Genomic DNA, 16,010 nt, shown 5'->3' with positions numbered 1-16,010 from the left:
GTAATAATCTCTGATACTGTTGAAACATTGGATCATTTGTGGAACGAGACTTCTTTGTCATTTTTATCTATTCTATTTTTTCCCCCCTGATTTTGCATCTCAGAACTGCTTCTCTGCGCCTCTAAACACACTGCCTTGACATCTGCCCTCATTAAGAGCCACGCACAACACAGGTAGAGACTAGTAAATATTAGGAGAGCAGGAAGGAAAAGAGGAAACGCTGCCTATTATACCTCAACTCCTGCAGAAAGTCACACCTCCACTTTTTCCCCTTAAAACCGCAACTCTTGAGAGAAAAGGAGAAAGAGAGACGGAGATGGAGTGGGAGCAGGAGACAGAAAAAGACAGAGAGGCATTCAGAGAGACGGAGGCAGAAGAAAACAGCGGCGGATGGCAGGCACTCCTCAGTGCGAAGTCAGACATGGCAGTTGGTGACAGGTGACAAAATCAAAAGGTCATGTCACTTTTAACTGTGAGCGCCTGTGCCCCACTGATTTCCCTCGTGCCGCCCCGGCATCACCACGCTCCTCTCTGCTCCTCACCCTGCCTCTCTGTCTCTGCTAAACTGGCAGATAGGATGGCAGGCTGGCAGGCAGAAAGACAGGCGACGGGCAGAGTTTGAAGCGGGACAGGAGCATCGGGAACATCAGGAATGGCACTGCGGAATCCTCCCTGCAGCCCTTTTCATCATGTTGTCTTTTCCTCCATTTGTCTAACTTTCTTCATCACGCTGAACCTTCTGTGCTCTTTGCTAACAACGTCAGCAGTGCGGGATGCCTGCCTCAGTGCTTCTTGTTGTTTTGTCTCTAAGTATACCTGCTGTAGTTGTTTTCAGATTTGCGGTATAAACCCTAAACTAAAGCCAACAGATGTAAGAGTGTACCAATAGATTGCACATCATGTGTGTACCAGCTCTAGCTCTCTTTTCCACAACAGAGTGCAATATACACAAAGTCAAGATGGTGCCATTCATCAGAGAAAGACAAACATCTTGTCCCTGAATTTACTGTATTTACCGACTATTTCAACAATGCCAGTGGAGCATGTAAATTTGTGATTTCGTCTGAAACATCTCTGATTAAACAGGCTTGCTGATTTGTCAGCAAATAAACAATAAGAAATGTATGCTTGTGAGAGAGATGCTCTCATTACTATCCTACAACTCAATCTTTTCATGCGCTCACAGATTTGGTGTTTCTTTCATGAATATGGAGCCGCCCTTATCACCCCCATCCCCCGCCTCCAGCGCTGGTCGCACCCCAGCCTCACCCCTCTCTAGCCCCCTGCTGGGTGAGCCCTGGCTGGGTTAGTGAAGATGGAAGGGCCCCCCTCTGAGGGCCATGGCTCTGACAGCTTGTGAAGGGCCTGCGTCGGTCAGCCAGGCTCAGCCAGCAGCCCTTATCAGACACACAGCCCTCCCCCAGTCTGTGGAAACTGTGGTGTAGGCAATATGCACATGCACACAAACACACACACATAAACTCATGGATGGTGCATACCAAGTAGGGCCTTGAGATCCCCCAGCCAGCCAGTCGGCCAAACCTCAGCAGCTGGAGAGGTTAAAACCCCCTCACGTATCAAAGAGGAAGCGCAGCAGGAGGATGGAGGGAGGGAGAGAGGAATGGGAGAAAAAAGAGAAGAGAAAGTATATCTTCATGTTCGCCGGGATGTCTGCTTCACCGTCAATTCCCCCTGCGGCTGTCATTGGGAAGGTTAGGAGGGGAGATAGTGGAACTCAGCTTGGCCAGGGAAAGAGAGGGGCCAGTATAGAGGCATTTCAATGGAGGGTGAAAATGATGCGGCTAGTACTCCATATAGTGGATTTGTAGTTTTGTGTGTTTGTGTGTGTGCACTTGTTTCATTGATCCAGACCGGGTTTGTTCTGTTTTTCTTCCATGAAAGTAGCCTCCATCCACTCATAGTATCTTTTTTTTCTTTACTTGCCAAGTCTAGTTCAAACTCTTCTTTGTGTCTCCATTAAGTGTAGATAGACTACACAGCTATGGATTATGTTTTCACATATTTCCAAATCCTGGGTTATTATTGACAGCAACTGCCGTTTTAAAATTGTTTTAGCATGCGCTAGTTAACGTTGTCTGAGTCAGGGGTGTAAGGAATATACAACTGGACATAAACTCAAAGTGGAGAAACTGGACAGTTTCAAACTCTGTCTTTATTGTCTCTGATCACCTTTATGAGCATATCCACTACATAGCCGGGATATTTTCCCTTATTCCCCATTGTGTTCTGTCCTTGAAAAGGCATTATGGGTGTTGTAGGACTGTTAAATGTGGGCAGAAATCCACCAACCACACAACAACAGTTATTGTCAGAGAAAGATCTCAATCTGTAACGAGAAATGTAAGTCGATGTAGACAAGGCGATGCGTATATAAGAGTGTCAAAGTAGCTCACAAAATAATAAAATAATTCAGTCATTGAAGCCTCAACATACAGACTAGAACAGATTCATAATTACATACCTGTCCTTTACAGAAATAGCAACTGATCTAAAATGACAGTTATATTTAGAAAATAAATGAATGTGTATCAGAGCCCTGCTGGCCTGCTCTGAGCTCTAAGTCAATGCATCTGAACTTAATTCCTTTAAATTATTTTTTCTAGGTTTGTATTCACACTTTCACAGCCACTGAACTCTCAATGTCATTCCCCTCACATCTATTCTCTGTGTTTATTTTGTATTATCACCATCTTTGTATGTATTTGTGGGGCACAGTGTAATCTGTAAGAGTAGCCCCGCATCAGCCCCGTATCATTTGAATAGGTGTGAATATGTTAATCCCCACCTTAGTAGGTATTGAATTGACTGGAGCAGCTCTGCAGGCAACGTGAGCCCGACACGATCCCGTCGACAGCAAGGCTTTGATGCTGCCGTGCTGTAATGATAGTAATTCAAACAACATGATAATGGAGGGATAAACAGACAAATGATATCATACACCAAACAGGTCTTAGAAAGAGAATAAAGAGAGTGAGAAAGGTAGGGGGAGAGAGAGAGAGAGAGAGAGAGAGAGATGTTTGGAATTCATCGGCCGCACTGAAGTAATTTATATCCTCCCTCACAGAGACAGTAGCTTCAATGCACACATTTAGCCATGGCAATCTTCAGGGCAGATGACATGTTCCGTGTCTTTTTATTTATTAATTTTACACTGTGTCTCATTGCAGGAAACATGACTTCTCCCTGTAACCAGAGGCGATAGAGGAGAGAGCAGAGGGAGACAAACGACTCTATCATTCTCTCTGTCTCTCTAGGTCATGCTTCTCCAGCTAGCTCATGCTCATTCCCTTTGTTTAAAGTTTGGAGCGTGTGCCAGGCGTGCCCTCGCAAAGCCTCTGTGTGGAGGAATCCATTATGTTTGTGTTTTGGCACGGGTGAAAGGATTTGGGAGGAACCATGATGACTTTATAAACAGTTATAGTTCATTTGTTTAGAGATGCCAGCAGGCTTTCATTTTACAGTATCACATCAACATCTTTTGCCTCGGCTGAGTGCAAGAATTCCCTCTCTTGTATCTGTATACTGTAGCTGTGAGTGCATTCTCTATCAATAATGAGAACGTGAACTGTGAATACTTAGTCAAGCTTATTTGTCTAGACACTGATGGAGTCTGAGTGAAGTGGGAATAACCAGTTGCTGTACAGTTAGTTATTTAAAACGAAGATTGCCATGCACGACACTTTGCCCTAGTGACTCTGAGCTATTGATGGCACAGACACACACAAACACATCTACACACTATTGACTCTACCCTCTCAACTCTGCTGTTCTGAACTCCTCTTTGTTTGTGTGGGAAGCTGCATTTACATAAGAGGCTTATGTCAGCCGCCACATAGTTTCCCTCCTTATTCCAATGAAAAACAAAAAGGACAAAAGCTATTGTCTTGTTAAGTGATGAATTTTTGGATTTCTCCAAACTAGTTTTGTGTTGTTTCTGAGGTGGTTGGGGGGAGGGCGTGCAATGATTTTTTAAATGTTTTTAGGGGGTTCGGGTCGGTAACACTAAAATGAGAACAGATAAATGCTGAAGCTGACAGCTGTGGGTTTTATGATATGGTGCTTTGTTTATGTAAATTAAGAGCAACAATATGACCTTGCTTTGATGAGTGATTGACAGAAAGAGAGTGGATGAGAGATGCAGCAGTGATCTGTGGGTGTTTCGCCTCATTGGCATCAGACTTCACATGAAGTGAATGTGTGCATGCTAACAAAGACACACGCTTAGTCACACTAAACAGTAATCAGATATAGTTTCTCTAAACACACAAGGCCAAGCTGCTCTCTAAACACATGCAGAGACATTTGTTTATTGGCTTTATTTTCACCAAAATGCAGAAATCGTTGTTCTGTAAGACACTGTATGTATCCATATGCTCCTTTGCCTTTGTGGTTCTGACTGTGTGCACATGTGTATGTCGTTTTTTTCTCCGTGTTGTACAGTATGTTTCATGGTATCTGGGGGCTTCAGAGCTACATCAGCTCCGGTTTCATCGGTTTTGGACCACTGAAGCACATAGTTGCTGTTCTTTGTGACTTGCTCTCTTTGCTGCAGGCTTTTCTTCTTTCTCCTCTTGTGGAGCATCTTTCTGTGAGCGCGTGTGAAACTGTAGATAGATGAATGTAGCGATGGAAACGCTGACGGTAGAGGTGAGAGAGGACTGCAAAGGTTAAAGAGGTCAGAAGAATCTAAAAAAAGAGGAGATCTGCTGTCTCGTCCCACTGAAGGGCATAACTGCTTTTTTTGCAAAGGCGATTCGAAGTGGATGAATAGACTTTAATCTTAGCCGTTTGAAAAATCAAAGGCAAAGCTTTCGCTTACATTTTCCGGAAGTGGCGGCACATTTGAACAACAGAACGTTTCTTAAAATAAAATCTAATTCTAAACATTTCAGAGGCTTGTGACATATTAGCGCACACCCGTTTAATAGTTGTGCTATCTGCATGCTTACCATACTCATTAAGAAACTCTAGCATAACCAATCCGCTTTACTACGCCTCTTTAGCTGTTCTGATTATGTTAACCCTATGTTATCTAATGTTTATCTTTTCTATGGCTGATGCAAAACATTTATGTTTCTTTTTTTTTTCCCCTCTCTCCTCTGTTGCAACTGTCAGCAAGCAGTGGAGGACCTTCTGGAGGATGAGGATGAGGACTTTGACAAAGATGACAAGGTAATTATGTCTTCTGTCAGGGTTACATTTACACAAACACATGCACCAAACACACTGCCTCAGGAGGGGCTGACACTGCTTCATACATCCAAAACACAAACAGACGGACAAAATGAGTCCATCTTCCCCTCCCATCTCCTCCCCAGTTCAGTTATTCTCAGTGCCCGAGGCACAAACACATGGACTGTGGTTGTACAGCCTTCTAAACTTTGAAAATGTTCTCTGTAGGCATACACATGGCACATTTCTCACCTTTCCTCTATGTGGTTTGCTTTGCTTTTGGGCTTTCGTTGCAGTTTGGTACACTATTCTTATTTTTCTCTTAATACGACACTCTGTCGAATTTACGCTTGTAACACGTTTGTGCCTCAGCCCTGCTTCCTGAGAACATGCACGCATATAAAGTGCTTAGTTAGCTATTTAGGTCCATTCACCGCTCATTTATGTCCCAGTAAAACAGCATCTGGGCTTGTCCAGACACTATCAGGTAACAACAGGTGGCTGCTTTACTGCCTCCGCTCGTTTACACTGTAGGAGCAGCTACTGAAACAAATGCCACTGGATAGCATACAGTACCATGTCAGGGTTCCACTTGGGAATGGTAATTGAAATGGTACAGCTTTTTTATCCAACCTCTGTGTTGTCTGGTTTTTTGGCGAGGCACAGTTGAGATGGAAACAGTTTTATGGTTGCAGCTCAAGTCTGATGGCAGTCTAGCAGTGGTAAACAGGAGCAGAATCACAACATGAGCTTTTAAGTGAGGTCCAAACTTTTCACTTTGAAAACAGTGAGCTTCCTCTCCTCCACTGAATCATCTGGATTCTGAATTTACTTAAGCTGATACTCGATGCCTTACAGCCACACTCCAGCAATAGAAAGGTTAGGAGGTTAAGATGTGGTAAATTGCACCACATCGTCTGTTTTGGTAATCTTTTTGGAGGAAAACTCTGGCTGTTTGCTATGGTAATTGTAAAGGCCTTTGACCATGCAATTTGATATCTGAAAATGATTTGCCTCTGGACACTGTGCCGCTCTGCAACAACCTCTCCAATTTTTGAAGGGTCGCAAGTGCAGGCCTTTAACAAAAGAGTTAAAGAAACACATTTATGGTGCAGATGGTCAAATAGTCAGCCCACCAGTAAGGCGGTCAGGCAATCAGTCAGCTGGGCAGTCGGTTGGGCGATGAGCATACCTTGATACGTGAGCGTTACATCCTCTCCCACAGTGATTCAGAAGCAAAGTTTCATGGCTGTGAAGTTCCAAGGCTGAGACTTAGGTGTGTGTGTGTGTGTGTGTTGGGGGGGGGGGCTGACTGAAGATATGCACCAGACAACCTTGAACCTTCTTTTCTACCCCTTATTTGGTCTGCCCTCCATCAGTGCATTTTCTACCTCCTCTCAGGGGGGAAATAAAATAAAAATAGAGGCATTTGAAAAGCTACAGATTATATGAAATACATTTGGACTTTCATATTGAAATGAGGTGCAGCAGCAGCTTCTGCGGCCTCCGTCAGATTTGGTGCCAAACTGATTATTCCACATAAGAGGGCCTGCTCTCTGTGCTCACACAGGGCTGGGACGCTGGATAGCACAGCCGCCACAAAGGCTACAATTTACCAACTCTGGCTTCATACATTTTGATCTATTGCTCCCCTCGACTGTTAGCATTTCATTTGAGCCGTAGGGAGGTTGAAAAGGGGGCATTTTTCTTTTTTCTTCGCCTACATGTCTCTCCCCTCCCACTCTCCTTCTACGCTTCCTTCAGTCGCCCCTTCCCTGCCTTTTTATTTTCTTTCATTCTTACACATACTCCCTCTTTCTCACTCTTCCCTTTGCCCTCTCACCAACCTGGTTAAGTGCTGAACAAATGGAGATTCTAGGCTTAACAAAATTGTCTTTTACATTGGACATGAAGTATTTTACATTGGATATGAAGCACAGATTCAGATTGTATGTGTATGTATGAAGGACAGGTCAAAGAAAAACTTTTTTATGGCACAGGCCTATAGTGGAGGGAGAAGTAGAGAGAGGGAGCAACAGAGAGAGGCGAGAGGGGGAAAAAAAAGATTAATAAATATGCCAAGGCCTCATTTTAATTGAACTTGAAGCATATGTTGCAAGTATGTACAATCTGTCCCAGATGTTTACTCCGGCCATGTGCACAACTCTTCCCAGTGCAACACAAGGCAGCTATTAGCTGGATAACCTTTGCTCCAGAGGCTAAATGGGGTATTACATGTCCAAAAAGTAGAGCACCTGTTTTTCATTGCATAGAGGACCCCTTGCAGGCTTTTTGCCTTGGATCACCACATGTGTTTCAACTTAACAGATTGTTGGGCAGACGTGAAAAGTGTCTTTCTTGTGAGCAAGCACCGATATTAGTCACTTAATCTCAATGAAAGTCCCGCATCTACACTAATTGATGGGGACGGCTCAGTTGTTTAAGCCAAGCATGCAGCCTCATGAATGGTGAAAGATTGTGAGATGTGAACTAATTTTTTTATTTCCTCTCCCCCTACCCCTCCACAGTTTGTGTGTGTGTTTGCTGGACTTCAACATTACGACTTCTACAACTTCTATTACGTTCTCCCCAACACCACACACACAAACACATTAAACGTGCATTCTGATTCCCCTATCTTACTTAGTTTTCAATAAAACTATTAATGCAAGTTGGCATTTTCTCCGAGTGACATGTTCTCCGAGTATACAACATTTATTCTTGAGACACAAATTTATTGAAAATGTACAAGGAGAAATAACCTATATTGTATTTAACATGAAATGTTGTGGGCTTGTTCCAATGAAGTTTTTTTTTAACCTTTTTTTTATTTTTTTTTATTGATTCAATATCAGGCACGTTTACAGTGAGAGTATAAAATATTGTGTTTGAGAATAATTAACAGATTCAGTTACTCACAGGCTGAGTTTGAATCATTCAACTTTTTTTTTAGATATCACCTGAAAAATAATTGCTAAATATAATCAGAGATTCAGCGATATGACAATTGTTTGCTTTGTTTTGGAAATTATTATTAAAGATTTCACTCAGACAGCACAACATTATATAATGCTAGATTTTGTTGCCCAAGGTGTATTTCATAAAATGAACTGGGGCTCCTTTTACATTGAATTGGTTAAATCTTTTAAATATTTTTTGAAGTATCTCCCAGCAAAGCTTGAAGTAACATCATGAGCCCGGGACAGAGTGTGAAACAGAAACCAGCCTCTCATGGCTTTATTTACAGACTACTAGCTGCAGGTGCTTCAGTGTGCAGTGTAGCCTGTGATGTCTCCTCTCACCTGCGGGCTCACTGTCCACAGCCGAGGCAATCACCTTTAGGCTCTGCATGGGTATGAGTGTTTGTGCCGGTAAATGCATTTGTGTGTCTGTGTCAGCGTCTCAGTTGTGTGTGTGCAGTTGCACAGCTGCCTTCCAAGGGAGGGGGGGAGGGAGGGGGGCTTACTAGCAAAAAGGAGAGAGGGACAGAGAGAGAGAGAGAGACAGACTGAAGGAGTGAGGAGATTACCCTCACACGGTTGACTGGTCACTGAAGCGCTCGTGCTCCGCTCAGCTAGGCTCCACTAGCCTCAGGAGGACCTGACACAGATAAGATACACACTGCAATCATGTCCTGCTCACGGGCTTACTGCTTGGTGCACTCCCTCTCTTTTCTAACTCTATGTCTATCTATCTATATTACACACACACACACACACACACACACACACACACACACACACACACACACACACACACACACACACTGCATTCCTCTCCTGTTTGCTCATTTTCTCCCTCTCCCGAGCAAATCAGATGGTAAATATAATCATAGACTTGACTTTATTTAGCTTGAGCTCATGGACCTGTAAACGTTGAATTAATACTAAATTGAGAAGTAATTGTAACTCTTATATGTTGGCCAATTCACTGAGACATGTGTCTCTAATTTTAGTTGTTGTCATTGTTATTTTTGAACAGCCGATAACTTTTGGGATTCACAAACTATTCGACAAATTACAGAGCTATAACCAGTCTTAGGTTATTCACAGTAGTCTTACAATAGCAATACTCCTTTAATAATGTAATCCTTTTCATTATACTATTCACAACACAGTAACACTGCAGTATTATAATAACATATGACCCTCCAACCCTGAGTATGATGTCAGAGAATTCCCACCCAATCAGTGATCCAAAAAAGGTTCCCAAAAATTGGATGCATGCCTGTTCCATCAGTTTTAAGAGTGCAATGCAACTGATGCACTGGGTTTATAAAACAGAGCATACATGATCCTTCCATTCTCAATTTCTCTTGCCACACAGCTGTCTTCCTGCACCCTACTATCTCTTTATCTTTCTCATCCATAGTGCAGAGACAGCCGTTCAACCTTTGCTGCTTTCCCTGTAGGCATGACTTCTGCACATACATGTGCACACACACAAACACAACCAATTGCGTACATGTGCGTGCTTATAAATGGTTATCTAGGAAGCATATAACTCCCGGTGAATGAGTTTTTCGATACATATCCAGTTCTTAACCTGCGGGGCCTCACAGCAACTCTAAGTGACTTATTTGAACCTATAGAATCGCTTCTTTTCTGTCTATAGGTCTCTTGTCCTCCCCATCGTCTTTCTGTAAGCACTAGTCTCTTCCTCCGTGTATCAATAAACAAGTGCCTAGGCTCCCTGCTCCATGTAATGTTAAATAAGCCACACACTTTGTATCAGTGTGAATATATTTTAAACAGAGCAAGTTTTTCGACTTATCTCCAGATTGCACGTTGAGCTCTGCAGCACCTTCCTTAGCCCCGGCGCTCCTCTCTCGATCCCAGTCACGGCACTGCGCTGATCGCTCAGATAGCAACATGGCATAATGTAATTGGACTAAAGAGAGCAATGGGAATTATATCAATGCTCTGAAAAAAAGTGTGACTGAAATGTTGTTTCTTGCCAGGCTATTGAGATTGTAATGCAGTGGGGTTGTCCTCAGGTATCAGGGGGGTTTTTTGCTCTTGAGAAGAATGGGAGAGAGAGAGACAGAGGGGAAGAGAAAAAAAAGTTTGAATGTCTGTGTTCTTCCCTTCTCACCGCCTGTGAAGGATGAAAAGCGTCACGCTGTAAAAGATGCTTTGACTTTTCCGCTTCATTTTTCTTCCCATCTCACAGTCTGTTTTCTTCCCCCCGTTGTTCAGCAGAGACGCTGGTAGGAACTGCATTTTAATCATGTTTTGCTAATAGAGGGAGGAATGAAAACAAAAAGGAGGGTGAAAGAGGCATGGTGGGGTATTGTCTCTCTATGCAAAATACACTGCGTTGTTTATTTGTTTTTCCTCTTTGTCACACACATACATCAGGTGGATCATCTTTTATTATCTCTATTCCCGCAAGATGCATATCTCCCCCTTTGTCTTTTGCTTTCTCTCATTTCTCCTTCGTTCGCTGACTCTTTGCCATTCTTTCTACAATTCTACTTCAACTTCGGCCTTTGTTATTTAAATGCAATTTTGTTTTTTTTTGCACTGTGTTTTCTTTCTAGCTTGGACAGTACACCATAACGTTAGCATAGTTCACCGTATACGCGTTGTTAATGCAAAGTTTAAAGACTTTCTTCTCTGAGCTGTCCAAATGGACGCAGAAACACAAGCCTCAAATCAGCCACCTTTTAACTATCAATGCATTTGCTTTGTCCAAACAAAGGTGAGTACCAAGACAAGATGTTTCCATTGCAATACTTTTTATTACAGTCTCTAAAGTTCATAAGTTGAGAACAAAGTTATTCTTTTCTACAAACTGCAGTCTAGTTTTGGCTCATTGGCCAAAGCATCATTTATAAGGCGCCAGCTGTGAAACACCACATTCTTTCTTTCACTCTTTCACCCTTATTTCTTTGGGATGTAAAGAGAAAATCTCACTGTAATCTATCCATAAGGACCGTAAACCAGGCCCCTGGGAGGACAGCCGTGATAAAAACCATATCCTCGAGGATATGTTGGCTTCCTGGCACTTTGAGTGGATACGAACGATGGTAAGTGGGCATGTGTGTGGCTCTGGCACTGTCTCCTGATGGTGTGTGTTGCTGTCTTCCGGTTTTCCTAGTTAGCTCATCGTCTGTCTGGCGGCCTCTTGTCTGCCGTCCTGTCGGGGTGTGTGTTGAGCCCCCTTGTCCCCCTGTCCACGTCTCAGTCAGCACCTATGCACTGCACGTTCAGCCCGCAACCCAAACCCCGCCTCAAGGCCTCAGCCTCTGCCTGCTCTTTAAGGTGATGGGGGAGCTAATGGGGCTCCAGCATGGAAGGCTGCTCCCGTCTTCTTGTGTGACTTGCCTGTAGCACTGTAAACGTGTCACACTGCAAGGTGACAGCTGTAGAATGTAGCGCAACAGAGTGTTAACTATGTTTTGCTTGTGGGACTTTTGACTCTTGGGTACTAAAAGGTGACATTAGGAGTGACTAGAGTGTAATTGTACTTGCTTTGGATGTAGTCTGTGCAGAGAGAGGGGCCATAAGGGAATTCAATCCTTTCCTATTTAGATTTTTTGTTTTGGAAAGCACTAATTAGATTCCTCTCACAAATAATGATTGTTTTCACACCTTATGACCCCTAAGTCACAGATAATAAGCACGTAACAAACTAATTTTCTCAGGAGTTCACAACCCTGAATGTGTATGTGTGCACCAGTTTCATTTGTGGGTGGTTGGGTGATGTGAAAGCACTTGTGAGCGCTCTTTTCTTTAAAAGTTGCTGAAGAAACAGCAAAAACTATTTCATATTGCTGGAGCAAATCCCAATGCTCATTATGCCTAATGCAGCAATGTCGACTCCCCCAACTGTTATTGTTCTGAATCACATACACGCAAGCAGCTGAACCAACTGAACTTTCTGACTGATGAACTATGCATCAAAGGATTCCAATGAGCTCTCGTTGCTCTGTAGGTGAGGAGTTCTTGTGTGCTCTCATTCACCCAAAGTAACTCTCGACGTGACTCTCACCAAATAAGATGTGGAAGATGGCACACACACTCAGCCCCCCTGGTCTCTCATTGGACAGAATGTGGAGCACAACACTTGACAGCAGTGTCGTCTGAATTTGAAAGTCAGACATGTTAGAAGGCAGCCGCCACCTTTTCTTTTAACAAGAGTCATAAATCTGTAATGAGCACAGAGAGGATGCATATTTTATTTACTTTTTTGAAGATGTGATCCCCTCACTTCATAGCGATGCACTCTCGCACTGTCGTTTTTTTTTCCCCCTTTCCAAAACAAAGTTTAAAACAGTGGCTGTTACAGCTGTTTCTTTTGCTTGAGTGTCTCTGAACCTGAATATATGATTAAAGGAGCGCCAAAGTTATCGAGAGTTTTACAGACTGAGGTGATGAATGGAATGTGTTTTAACTTGCACAAGTGTACGATGAAATTTAATGATTGAAACAAATTTAAGTGTGGTGTTGTTAAAATTCTTAATTAAACAGAATAGACTCGTTTAAATACATACCTCTCCTTACAGAATCATAAAACCTGCTTTTTTTCCAATCCCTTTATCAAGATAAAAGAGTTCATGTGTACCTTTATTTTGGATTGATTAAACAAATCCAGAGATACAGTTTTGCTGTAGCATATGTTTTTTAAGCCAGCTCAGACCGGGGGACAGAGACAGACAAACAGACAGACAGACTGACAGATGGAGGGAGATGGGCGGGAGCAGCTTAACCAGGCCAACAGAGGACAGGAGTAATGTTGTCCCATTCATCACACATTGCCAGGCTGGATCCTGGGAAGGACAGGGAAAGGAGAGCACAGGAGCAGGGGAGCAGAGGTGAGGCAAAGTGGGGGGGAGGATGGAGCAGGCTGGGGGTGCAGGGTAGGCGGGGGTCGGGTGGCGTTCAGCAGGAGGCGAGGAAGGGAAAGTGATCAAGTGCAGAAGTTTTGGAGAGCTAGTCATTTATGTGTGTGGGTGTGCCCCCGACCTTGAGTCTGATGGAGTGGCTGGTGTGGTGGAGGTGATGAGAGGCCCCCAGGGGTGATGGGTAAAGATGATCAGTGGCAAACAACCTCCTGCCACCCAGACACATTAGACAGACACACACACAGACACACGTTGTAACAACAGAAACCTTTCTCTTTAGGACAAGAGGCAGAGGTCAAACCGAAAATAAGCCAGCATCACCTCCAACTCTTTCTTCTATTCCCTTTCTCTCTCTCTCTCTCTCTCTCTCTCTCTCTCTCTCTCTCTCTCTCTCTCTCTCTCTCTCTCTCTCTCTCTCTCTCTCTCTCTCTCCCCCCCCCATCCCTGTCTTTTTTACATATGTGTAAATTTATCCCCGCTATGGGACTAGTCTGCTTGAAGAGACTAATGAGTACTAGAGACCATTGTTTCTGTCTGGTCCACCTTGAGCTGACAGTCTTAACTGGAGTTTGACTTTGGCTTTTTAGAGGCAGCCCTCAATGCACACAGAGGTCCTCAAAGAAATGTGTCTATATCTCGTACACACCGTAGACTGTACGTAAACATGGACTTAGTCTGAGTGACGTCAACCATTGGTTTCTGAAGGGTTGTTTTGGGAGCCTGTCCAATATTAGAAATGCTGACTCTATCAAACTTTCGGTCAAACAAATTACAGGCAAAGAAGCCTTAAGCTACCTGACAAACCACTAGAGTGCAGCTGATTGCAGTCAGATCGGTCATGCCCCTAATTATGCATAACTCGTATCGTTCTTAGAATCAAAACCTAAAGCCTATGGGAGCAGGACGCCCTTTTACATCTCAATTGTTGCCTTTTGCCTTTTGTGTGTGTGTGTGTGTGTGTGTGTGTGTGTGTCTCTGTCTGTGTGAGCTGCTTGATGAGGGACATGAAGACGTGCAGCGCATCTCAACACCCTAGTTAAACAAATATTTATGTGCTTATGATGTAAAGAGAGGGAGGGGAAATAGAGATGTATTCCCCACATTTGCTCATGGATTAGTTGTTGTGTATGAAATAAATTATTTATTCAAACGGCAACCCTGAAAAAAGAAGGAACATCTGCTTCTTTCATGTGGTGCTGGAGAGTTGCCAGGTTGCATGGTGGTATCTGAGGCCGGTCGCAGGGCCTTTGTCTCGTCTTGTTGTCATTTCCTGACAGAGATGAGATGATCTTCTAGGCCACTGGGTTCCCAAGTTTTCTCCCCCCCCCCCCCCCTTACAAGTCTCTCTTAAGTTAACTCCCAGTGGGTGAAATATGTAACTCATTGCTCCCCAGTGGAGTAGGTTATACTTGAAATAGACACAGACGACATATTAGTTTTAATTTTAAGGGCAATTATTGGCTTACATAATTTGCCTCTGTGTTTAGTAAAGTAGCAATGTGTAAGGTCAACACAAGAGACTCCTTATTGTATTATTCTGGATACACATTTTTTTTCCAAGAGTCTCATAAACAGATTTTAAAATACAAACATGCAATACAAATTTGGCTTATCATACCAGCTAGGAAAAACTCAGCAATGCAAATAATACATTATTACCTTTGTTCATGAAAATGAACAAAAACAGACTATGAGTATTTTTCAATATACTTATACTCCTGATAGCTTTCTTTTATACATGAGCCATACTTTAACTCAACATTGTAAACCACATATGTATAACCTACACAATAGACTGAATTAATTAACCAGTAAAACATTCTCTCTTACCTAAATGGTTATTCTCTTAGATCCATGTTTAACTGTTTTGTGACCTGGCAAAACATCACACATCAGATATGCAGTAGATGCCTAGTCTAAAGAGTATTTATAATTCTGTCATTCCCAATTCCTGCACAGACTTAGTTCATTGAATAAGTGTCACCCCTAAAGCATTCCTCAACAATCTCAACTTCTCAATGTTTCTTTTTTTCTTTTTCCTTGGATGGAAACAGGAGGGAGGCTGACTCCCTCTGCAGTTACAAAATCAACAAGAGCGCTTTCAGATGCCCTCTGGGAGCCACATATTAGCATCCTGTCACGTTTTATATGACATTTCAATTTTTACTGTGCCGTCAGAGGGAGAGAGGCAACAAGAACAACAAAGAAAAACAGGTGCAATTTTAGCACAGCAGCAATGAACAGCAGCCACTTGTGGTTCAGACTCATTTCACTGTGCGATGGGTATATATGCAGCTACATTATAACGGTTAGGTTTATCATTTTGACGTCATAAACCAGCAATGGGAACAACGTGATCTGAGGTTAAAGCAGTCTCAGATGGCTCTCTCTATTTCCACCCAGTAGATATAGGACAGATATTTGAGTCCATCGTTATAGGCTGAGTCCTCAGTGACCTCTCTCTTGTTTAGCTCTAGGCCTTGGGTCAGCGAGGAACAAACTGTCTTTGCTAAGTTTACAACTGCTCGCTTTGCACTTTTGCTTTTAAACGTACTCTACAGTGATGCTGTATCGCTGAAAGAGAAGTGGAGCAGTCGAGTACACAGAGGCATTGTGCATCTTTCCTTTGTTAAATATTTAATCAAGTGTTTCAAGGAGTTTACCACATTTGTTTACCACAATTTACCAGCACGTGCAGTGTGGTTAGCCTTACATGGCTGTTTCTTGTGTGTGTGTGTGTGTGTGTGTGTGTGTGTGTGTGTGTGTGTGTGTGTGTGTGTGTGTGTGTGTGTGTGTGTGTGTGTGTGTGAGAGCGTATGTCCCTGGGCGCTCTCTGGTGTTACTGAGGGTTGTCTCTCCTTAACGCATGCAAACAACTCACATCACTTTAACGAGCCTTCCCGCCTCTGCCTCCCCTGATGGAAGCGCTCCCATGATGCAGCCCGCACAGCAATACTTGCACTCAGGG

General features: G+C 43.1%; 1 protein-coding gene across 7 annotated transcripts in view; it reads left to right on the top strand.

The window, feature by feature from the left end:
• The window catches only part of mctp1a (multiple C2 domains, transmembrane 1a), a 128,106-nt gene that overhangs the window by 96,564 nt on the left and 15,532 nt on the right, over positions 1-16,010 (top strand). For 5 of the 7 annotated variants that reach the window (XM_020652378.3, XM_020652377.3, XM_065965415.1 and 2 more), the window contains 2 exons: positions 5,137-5,193; positions 11,129-11,224. In XM_020652378.3, the coding sequence (XP_020508034.2) occupies positions 5,137-5,193; positions 11,129-11,224 (153 nt within the window). The remainder of the gene's footprint in view (positions 1-5,136; positions 5,194-11,128; positions 11,225-16,010) is intronic. The other 2 variants (XM_065965406.1, XM_020652379.3) reach the window with 1 other exon arrangement.

Source organism: Labrus bergylta, chromosome 2 (assembly GCF_963930695.1).
Source record: "Labrus bergylta chromosome 2, fLabBer1.1, whole genome shotgun sequence".
In the NCBI taxonomy this organism is placed as follows: Eukaryota; Metazoa; Chordata; class Actinopteri; order Labriformes; family Labridae; genus Labrus; species Labrus bergylta.
Note: the sequence above shows the minus strand (reverse complement) of the source record. Positions and strands in the feature narration are given on the sequence as shown.